The sequence below is a fragment of the Rutilus rutilus genome (assembly GCF_951802725.1).
Source record: "Rutilus rutilus genome assembly, chromosome: 1".
In the NCBI taxonomy this organism is placed as follows: domain Eukaryota; kingdom Metazoa; phylum Chordata; class Actinopteri; order Cypriniformes; family Leuciscidae; genus Rutilus; species Rutilus rutilus.
Genome location: NC_140209.1, coordinates 37,257,632 through 37,267,701, shown reverse-complemented (window position 1 = coordinate 37,267,701; position 10,070 = coordinate 37,257,632). Strand labels below are relative to the sequence as shown.

Here is a 10,070-nt window from a genome sequence, read left to right as displayed (position 1 = left end):
AAAAATATTAAAATGAGCATAAAATACATGTAACAGTACAGAACTATTGTGAATAGATTTTTTTTTTAAATGTAACAATGTAGAAAATGAATATTCCAAATAATATTTTACACATTTGTAATATATATTTTTAAGTATAAATTTGCCCTTTATACATTAACATATATATAAATTTAAATAAAAAGATGACTGTGTAACAATATTGTAGGTCATGTAAACATTTTATTCATTAAAAATACATGACTACGCACAAAAAAATGATGTTTTACTTTAAAAAACTTTATTTTACACAATACAATTTATTATGTATACATAAAAAAAAGTAATTATACATCAGTCAACATTAATTTAATTTACATATGTATTTTACAAAAATTGCAGGAACTCTTTTTTTACTGGCCCTGAGGACAGGTGACCCGGGTATGACCCGGCTCATGACATATTCCACAGGTTCTTGGTCTTTTGGCTGTGGGAGGCTTGTTTGAAGTAGTGCTGGCCTTTTTGTTCCCAGGATGTTTACCACCATTTCCTCCAGAAAAACCTGGGGCTGAAAAAAAGAGAGGAAAGGTAAATTAATTATGAACAACAAAAGACAATATTAAAGAAATGATTCCCAAATGAAATGTAGCACAATACAAAACAATCAAAGGCAACCCGAGAAAGAGAGAAACCAAGCAAATGACAAAATGCCTCAAAAAATATGTCACACCTGATTGGGATGTTTAAGTAAAATACTGTTCAAAAGTTTGGGTTGGTAAGATTGTTTAATGTTTTTTAAAGTCTCTTATGCTCACCAAAGCTATATTTATTTGATCAAAAATGGTGTATATAAAAAATAGTGTAAAAATAATGTAATTTATTCCTGTGATGCAAAGCTGAATTTTCAGCATCATTACTCCAGTCTTCAGTTCAGTGTCACATGATCCTTTAGGAATCTTTGATGATGATTTGCTGCTCAAGGAACAGTTCTTATTATCATTATCAATGTTGAAAACAGTTGTGCTGATTAACATTATTGTGGAAACTGTCATTCATTTTTATTCAGGACTTTTTTTTATGGATAGAAAGTTCAAAAGAACAGAATTTATTTGAAATAGAAATGTTTAGTAACTGCTACTTTTGATCAATTGAATGTCTTTGCAGAATAAAAATATTAATTTCCTTTTTTCTTTTTTTATCACACTGTCCCTAAACTATCGAATGGCAGTCTATGTAAGAATGATCTTGTTCAAGATATTCCAATTATATTTTGCCTATGTATATACACTAGTATTTTCAGATTAAAAGCATGATAGACTGGTGTTATACCTGGAGCCACATTTTCATTTGCCCACAGGAAGAACCCACACTGCTGATCACGTGGTTTCCCACAGGTGTGGAACATTCGGCCCTTGTTTGGCCCATCTTTCATGACAGTCCTGGTAACTGCAGGCTCATTACAGTTACACATGGTTTCACCTTCATCACCTCCAGATCCTCTGTTGTTTTGCCTCTGCTGAGGCATGTTCCCAAAGCCATTTGAGGGCCTGGAAGGTTGAAAATTCTGACTCAGGGGTCCTCTGTTTCCTTCGGGCGCTCCCTGCTCAGTCGGCTGGTCAGCCCACAGGAAGAAATTACAATCCCCTGTGTTACACTTGTAAAACTGACGGCCTTGGTTGGGACCCTCTTTGCGTACAGTGAGAAGAATGGCATCCTGACCACAGTTACACACAATGGCACCGCCCTGGGCTGAAGCTGGTGGTTGTGCTGCCCGAGGAGGCGGCAGACTGGCTGGGGGGCGGTTGCTGTCGGCTCGGGGTCTGGGTGCAGGGGGTCTCACGTTCTCCACCCTGGACAGAGGTGCTGAGTTGGTCCGAGGTGCATGATGCTGATTTGACCCAGATCTGTTATTAGGCCGAGAGCCAGAATCTCCTTCTCCTCCCCCTCTGAGATATTTTAAGTTCAAGACCTCTCTGAGAGTCTCATCACATCCTCCAATGCAGCCAACGAATTCAAGGGGCATCATAGGTGGCAAACTTCCTCTCTTGAATTTAAACTTCAGCCTGTCAAAGATGTTATGAATAAAACAAAAATAAACATTATTAATGTTCTTAATACATGGTACTGGTCTTATTGTCCATGGTTAATCAGCACAAATTTCCACACACACAAACAGTAACACTTTAAAATAAGGTTCATTTTCTTAAGATTAGTTAATGCCGTATGAATCGTGAACAAACAAGTAACAACAATTTTTACATCATTTAGTAATGAAGGTTAATGTTAATTTATAATTATATTGCTTGTTGTCAATACATGTCTGTTCACAGAAATTGTTAAAAACTGTTAATATACACAACTTGATATGTTTTAAATGTATTAATATAGATAAAAAATTTATATTAATTAAATGCTGTAAAAGTATGACTGGTTATTTCATTTAAGCGATTGCATGAAATAAAGTAAACATATAAAACCTTCTTGTAAAATTTTTGCCAATAATACACTACTGTGCAAAACTTTGAGGTCAGTATGATTTTTTGATGTTTTGAATTTGCTCACCAAGGTTGCATTTATTTGACCAAAAATCTGGTTATATTGTGAAATATTATTACAATTTAAAATAACAGTTTTCTACTTGAATTTTTTTGAAACGTAATTTATTCCTGTGATGTCAAAGCTGAATTTATTCTGTATATTACTGCTTAATATTTTTGTGGAAACCATGGCACCATGATACATTTTATTCAGGATTCTTTGATGAATAGAAAGTTCAAAAGAACTGCATTGATTTGAAATTGATATCTTTTGTAAAATTATACGTCTTAACTGTCATTTTTGATTAATTTAATGTGATCTTGCTTAATAAAAGTAATCTAAGTATTATAATAAATGTGTTTATTTTATGCAATGATACGTATTTCTTTCTTTCTTTTTTTTCTTTTTTTTTTACTGACCCCAAACTTTTGAAGGTAGTGTAACTGCTCTGCAATATTAAAGTCAGCGTGAACCGGAAGTTGCAAACGACTTTTCTCCAGTGTTGTGACGTATTTCCCAGTGAAAAGGAATATTGAACAGAGGGCAGGGTTTTCCTCTAGCGCTCCTCCTCTCCATCTCTTGCTCATTACAGTCTAACGGTTTGAGGGGAGTGGTTAAGCGTTTCCCAAACCAAGCCGTCAAACCTACGTCATCAGCCATTCCAGACCGGAAGTAACTTTTCAGACTTTGATTAAAGATTACGACGGCAAACAATTTTTTCCTGTGTATTAACTTGCACGGATTAATTGTTCACCACAAGACTAGTAATATGCGCTCACAAAGTAAATAGGGTCAATTTTGATTTCATGCCGACTTTAAAATGATTACAATGCAGCATAATAACCACATTCCTTACATATGGACCGGATGTGGACGGCACGTCGAACAGATGCTCTCGTCTCTGCTGACCTCCAGAACTGTGTCTGGAAACCACACGGCTGTTTTACAAGCTGGATATCCCACACATGAAAGAAACATCCTGTACAGAGCGATATAAAAAGGACGATCAGAAAAGGAGTAAACAAACAACATTTCCATTTCAGATTCAACCTGAAAACCCAAACTGTTAGATCCCACGATTGTTGTCTCACCCTGTGCTGTCTTTCTTCCTCTTTAGCACCATGTCACAGTTACACTGAGGACACTTTCGCACTGGTAATGGCATCTCCATCTCTCCTTGTTCCTGTTCGGTCATCTGCTGAGCCGGGCCCAGATAATTGGACAAGGCTTCGTCCAATCTGCACGCAATATGACAACAATTACACTCAATCCAAATTTGTATGTAGAAATATAATTTGCAGTGTAACTGAAATTGAAATGGGGTGAAATGCTGCATTCAGACTCACTTCTTTGCCTTCCTCACGGATTCAATAAAAACAGCCTTGTATTTTGCGATATGATAAATGAGGACAGAAGCTTTGTCCTTCTGGCCCTCTGACACAAGTTTAAGATCCGCCTCCAGCTCCGCTCTCAGGTCTGGTTTAGACATTTCATACCCCATGGAGTTATACCCTGAAACGATGCGACACTCAATTTCACACCAATCAGAGAGATTGAACTGCCTCTATTATGCTATTTTAAAGGGTCCTAATTAAGTTTTGCATGCATCCACTAATATGCTAATTTCGTTACCTTCAACAAGACCCATGCCGAGCTCTCCAGGAAGGAACCTCTGGTCAGCCGTCAGCCCCACGTACATACGACTCTTTATGGTCTCGATGTGTTCAGCATGTGTTGCATCGGTACCTGCAACAGCAACTCAAGCTGAGCGCCACTCTTTTTCAACAATGATGTCAAATATATTATTTAATGTACAAAACTTGACCGATATGTTTCAGTACCAATGCCATGCTTCTCCATGAGCGATATCAAATCGGCCTCTGTCAGAAGCTGTGGTGGACTGGTCTGTCCTTCCACCATCTCAATCGCTGTGGGCTGGAACGTGGTATCAGGCCTATATAATGGAATAACCTGTGAAAAGAAAAGAAAAAAAGGCATAAAAAAACCTGAACTCAGTATGTTCAGCTATAAGATGTGTTATGCTTTGAGTAGTAATCACCTTATTGTACCACTTGTCATAAGGGTACACTTCCAGATAATTGCGCGCAATGATCGTCAATCCACTAGCAGAGAATCTCTCTTCAGCTATTTCAATTTCAACCGTCACCTCTTGACCCTGAGCATCTTTGGAGCAACAGGCCAGGAAGTGACGTACAATGAACTCATACAGCCGCTTTTCATTACCCTTAAAAAAAAAAGAAACATAATTAAACATTGCCATTGTGTACATTTCTAGCTAACTGCAGCTGCAGATATGACGGTTCTAACAGAGAGGTTGCGCCACAGCCGGCGCCAGGACACATGAAAGGGGGAATTCATAATTCTTGAGGGAGGGCATCTGTATGACAGATGTATTGCTTTTATTTCATTTATTCCTTTTGCATTCAAAATATTCAACTATATCATGAACTATCTGATATATTCAGATTGTTGAATAGGTGAAAGTGAATGCGTTTCATTGCTTAAAAACCTTTATAATGATCATATATAACGCGCAATGGGTGTCGCCATGTTAGTTTGCGCTGCCATTCAGAGAATTGGATCAGTCGGATTTACATCATGTATCCACTTCTCCTGAAATACATAAATGTTGACGGCGAACTGAGAGAAGAATAGAGTAAACTTTATAGTTTGCAAAACTATCTGATATGAATAAAACATGCCGTCAAATTATATTTGAATGGATTGTTGATTGCGGCTTCCATAGACATCAGTATGTATTTAACAAACTATAAATATACAGTACAGGCCAAAAGTTTGGAAACATTACTATTTTTTATGTTTTTGAAAGAAGTTTCTTCTGCTCATCAAGCCTGCATTTATTTGATCAAAAATAGAATTTTTTTTTTTTTATATTGTGATATATTATTACAATTTAAAATAATTGGTTTTCAATTTATTATACTTTAAATTATCATTTATTTCTGTGATGCAAAGCTGAATTTTCAGGATCATTACTCCACTCTTCAGTGTCACCCAGTCTATCACATGATCCTTTAGAAATCATTCTAATATTCTGATTTATTATGAGTGTTGGAAACAGTTCTGCTGCCTAATATATTTGATGAATAAAAGGTTAAAAAGTAATTTTCTAATAATATTTTCATTTTAACACATCCTTGCTGAATAAAAGTATTGATTTATTTCAAAAAAAGAAAGAAAAAAAATTACTGACCCCAAATTACTGACCAGTAGTGTATACTGTTGTTACAAAAGATTTCTATTTTTTAAACATTTGCTTTTTTTTTTCTTTTCTTTTTTTTTTTTTTACTTTTTATTCATCAAAGTATCCTAAAAAAGTATCACAGGTTATGAAAAAATATTAAGCAGCAGAACTGTTTCCAACTTTGATAATGAATCATCATATTAGAATGATTTCTAAAGGATCATGTGATAGACTGGAGTAATGATCCTGAAAATTCAGCTTTGCATCACAGAAATAAATGATAATTTAAAGTATAATAAATTGTTCAGTATACAATTGAAATTGTAATAATATATCACAATATTACTTTTTTTTTTTCTGTATTTTTGATCAAATAAATGCAGGCTTGATGAGCAGAAGAAACTTCTTTCAAAAACATTAGAAATAGTAATGTTTCCAAACTTTTGGCCTGTACTGTATATATATTTTTTGCTAGTACTTATGAGTATTTAAATGTCTGAAACCAAAAATAAGCATAATGTGTTTGAAAACACTGAAAAGTTGTGATATGAAAAGCACTGAGCGTGTCCGTCTCTGGCTCAGCAAAACACACAAAACACATTTGAATTTAGCAGTTGTTCACGTGATGCACTGAACATTCTAATCACACCGGTGTGATCGTATGCGTCAAAGGATTAAAAATCAATCGCGTTTTGAGGTGGAGTGGGTACACCTGTACATGTGGGTTGCTCACCTGTAAACTGTTGGTGTATTTGGTGGGGTGAATGGGGGGATGGGCCTGATCTGACTTGTTTCCATTTCGAGGTGTGGGCCCACCGCTTTCCAAAATGCGCTGAGCAAAATTTCCCCATTCATTATCTTGTGTCTGTTGCTCAACCAGCAGGGTAAGGTTCAGGTTCTGAGGAAACATGTTGGTCTCAGTGCGAGGATAACTGATAAACCTGGAAGGAAACAGACAGGCTGATTTGTGAAGGGCCACGACAGACATGCAGTAGACCAGTGTTTCTCAAACCCAGTCCTCGGGACCCACCAACCAGAATGTTTTAGATGTCTCACTAATTAAAACACCTGATTCAACTCATCCGCTTTTTAGTGTGTTGTTGAATAGGGAGACATTGAAAACATTCTGGTAGGTGGAAAACACTGCTGTAGACCACAGACATATGGATGGATGAAATAACCAATAACATACCCTTGAGTGTACAGCTTTTCTGCGGTTTTCATGGTTTCTTTGGCACTTATCCTCAATTTTCTTGAAGACAGTTTTTCAAGTTCCTAACCAAATAAGTAGACATTATCATATGCTACATTTTTAATCTCCATGATTCAGTTATTAATTGCACTTAACTCATGCAACAGCACTATTCATTTGTGGATCATTTTGGGCACAAGTCACTCAAGAAATTGCACTTTGAAAAAAAAACTTTAGTAGCTGATGACAATTGTGTACACTGTTGTAAAAGTCAAATTTGTTAATATTCATCAACTTGTCTGTAGCTGTATAACAAAAAGTACACGATCGTTCAAAAGCTTAGGGTTAGTAAGATTATTTTAAAGGAAATAAATATTTAGATGCATAAAGGAAGCAATAAATTGATAAAAAAGTGACAGTAATATTTATAACGTTACAAAAAGATTTCTATTCCAAATAAATGCTGTTCTTTTTAACTTTCTATTCATTGAAGTATCCTGAAAAATGCATCACGTTTTCCACAAAAAAACCCAAATTGATTATAATAATAAATGTTTCTTGAGCAGCAAATCATCATATCAGAATGATTTATGAAGGATCATGTGATCATGTGAAAATCCAGCTTTGACATCAAAGGAATAAATAACAGTTTAATATAGATTAGAATTTTAAAAAGTTATTTTAAATTGTAATAATAATTCACAATATTTGCTTTTACTGTATTTCTGTTATCTATAAACTTTTGAACGGTCATGTGTGTGTCCACATTCTTTTGTCCAGAATTTCCCGAAAAATCTTTCAAGAGACATGTTCTCAATTACTCACCACAGTGTCAAGGGGTAAAGGTCGCCATTTGCTTTTTGGTTTACTTGTTACAGATATCACTTTCGCCATGGGATCCTAAAGAAAAGATTAAAGCCAAGCACAGGAAACTTATGATGACAGAATAATGACCAACACATCTTACATATGTGTAATGCATTATTTCAATGAAGAACAAATTAAAAAGCTATATTGTTGCTATGCATTTAAAAATCCTTTTTAAGAAATGAAATAGAAGCACAGACCTCCATGCACATCTGATACAGCACAAGGCACGCTGTGTGATTGAAAAGACGATGTCTTTTCCAGCTGAATTCTACCGATTCCTCTTCGTTAGGCTCATGGACAACTAACAGGCAATAAAGTGTATGTGAGAAAGCACTTGCCGCATTTCGTTCATCAATATTAAATGTGAACTGTGTAAATTAAAAAAAATCGGTGTACCTTTGATTTTAAAGAAAGTTTCAGGGACGAAGGCTTGAATTGCTTTAAACCGCTCTACTACAAAGCCAAGGGTTGGGAACTGACAGCTGCCATAACTGATGAGCTGATCGGAGAGAGATTCTGGGAATATCTTCTGCAAGCGTAATGTCTGGAACCTGGTAAACGATGCCCCTGAAGGAACATAATGTACATAAGATGAACACATTCAATTTCGTCTTTAAGAAAGTAGTTTGTGATCATGTTCTCTGATATTTTAAAATGCCTACCGATGCGGAGATCAAGCTCCTGTCTCACATCCACAGCATCGCTGATGTTGATATTCGGCTCAGTGAGGGTCTCACAGGCTCTTCTTATGGAGTTTGGGGTGATCTCAGAGAACCGTGCACGGAAGACCTGAATGTTTGGCTTCACTAAATTGAAAGATATCACAGGCGGTTAAAGTCAATGTGAAATCCGAATTGTTTATTCTTACTTTTAATGGAATATAGCAGTATTTATTATGATTTATCCATGATTCTGTGTACAATTTTTTTATTTTTTTATATAATCTTTAATCAAATAACATCACAGCAATAGCAAACCACAACTACCCGATGAGTCCCGCCCTACATTTTTTCTTATTTGGATGTACGTCACAATAAGGAAGAAAAGACTATCACAACTTCTGTTTCATGCCGACTTTAAAAAGTTGTAAGAAATATACAGCACCAGTACATGATACACTAAACTTACCTGCTTTGCAGACATTAATGACCTCAAAGCCGATATTCTCTCCTTCCCGGTCACAATCAGTCCAAATGACCAGAGCTTGACACTGTCTTACCTCTTTCTCCAAAGTCCTCTAGATAAATGTAAATACATTGTTTTTGCAATATAAAATACAAGCTCATATTCTAAACGGAAGGAATGGAAATTAGTACCTTGATCGGTATAAAGTTTTCAGGGCAGTACTTTTCCACCTCAGCATCAAACAACAGGACTGGATTACAACTATGCCTGTGAAACATACCACATAATTAAGTTTGAATAAACTATAGTTAGTTATTAGGTTAGTTATTATTATTATATTAAAGATATATATTACCATTTCTGAAAAGGAGCTTTGAATTCGAGACCCAAGAGATGCCCTGATACTGATGTCATGTTTACAGTTACATTCTGTGAAGAAATAAACACCATGATCAGCACATAAAGACTATATGTATTACAATATAATTTTTTTCTGTGATAACCCAAAAAAAGTACTTACTTGGCCAAACAGGTTGTATTCATACTCATATATTTTGTTGTAGACAGAGTAGCCTTCTCTCTGTAAAGAAAACCAGGTTCATTAACAATGACGACCATCCTAACAAATAAAAGTAACAACTCTTTTGATGATAACAATCAGATTTGACATTACAGATCAAGATAACTTGTACAACAGTCATCACTCACTCTTCTCGATCTCCCATTTGACATAATTTCTGCTATGCACTTAGCAGCGTCGTTTTTCTCCGCAACACAAAGCACTTTCTTAATCTCAGTGCGTCTTATCATGTTTACAGATATTTGCCTATAAAGTTGACTGTGAATTGTCACTCTTAGAGATCTATGCAAAACGTTCATAACTGTGAACTAGCAGCGCATGATCACATAACACTCGACATCACAGCACATTAACAGCAGCTTGCTTGCTAACTAGCATAGTAAAACACTGACAACTATAAGATAACTGATAAAAAATACATAAGTGTAAACTCAAAGTTTTGAAAATACATCTGTAAAAGTATAATGTGTGAACACAGCAAATGAATCAACTCTAAAAACTTCCAATTCCGGCGCCTGACGAGAATTGTCGTAAAAATACCGTAAAGCAATGTCGTATGG

At 35.6% G+C, this 10,070-nt stretch overlaps 1 protein-coding gene across 1 annotated transcript; it reads right to left on the bottom strand.

The window, feature by feature from the left end:
- Positions 1-204: 204 nt before the first annotated feature.
- top3a (DNA topoisomerase III alpha) lies at positions 205-10,042 on the bottom strand. Its single transcript, XM_084407460.1, has 19 exons — positions 9,639-10,042; positions 9,451-9,510; positions 9,286-9,359; positions 9,122-9,197; positions 8,934-9,042; positions 8,468-8,611; positions 8,202-8,372; positions 8,003-8,106; positions 7,761-7,835; positions 6,936-7,018; positions 6,477-6,684; positions 4,577-4,762; positions 4,359-4,488; positions 4,150-4,263; positions 3,864-4,029; positions 3,609-3,755; positions 3,374-3,496; positions 1,309-2,042; positions 205-547 (listed from the first exon to the last, which is right to left on the bottom strand). The coding sequence occupies exons 1-19, from the start codon at positions 9,807-9,809 to the stop codon at positions 393-395; spliced, it is 3,030 nt and encodes a 1,009-aa protein (XP_084263586.1). The 5' UTR covers positions 9,810-10,042; the 3' UTR covers positions 205-392.
- Between the last annotated feature and the right edge of the window lie 28 nt (positions 10,043-10,070).

Coding starts and splice junctions, on each gene's coding strand:
- top3a (XM_084407460.1), bottom strand. CDS start 9,809: ATGAACGTTTTGCATAGATCTCTAAGAGTGACAATTCACAGTCAACTT. Junction 9,360..9,450: donor AATACAACCTGTTTGGCCAA/GTAAGTACTTTT, acceptor ATTTCTTCACAG/AATGTAACTGTAAACATGAC. Junction 4,030..4,149: donor CGGCATGGGTCTTGTTGAAG/GTAACGAAATTA, acceptor GCATCGTTTCAG/GGTATAACTCCATGGGGTAT.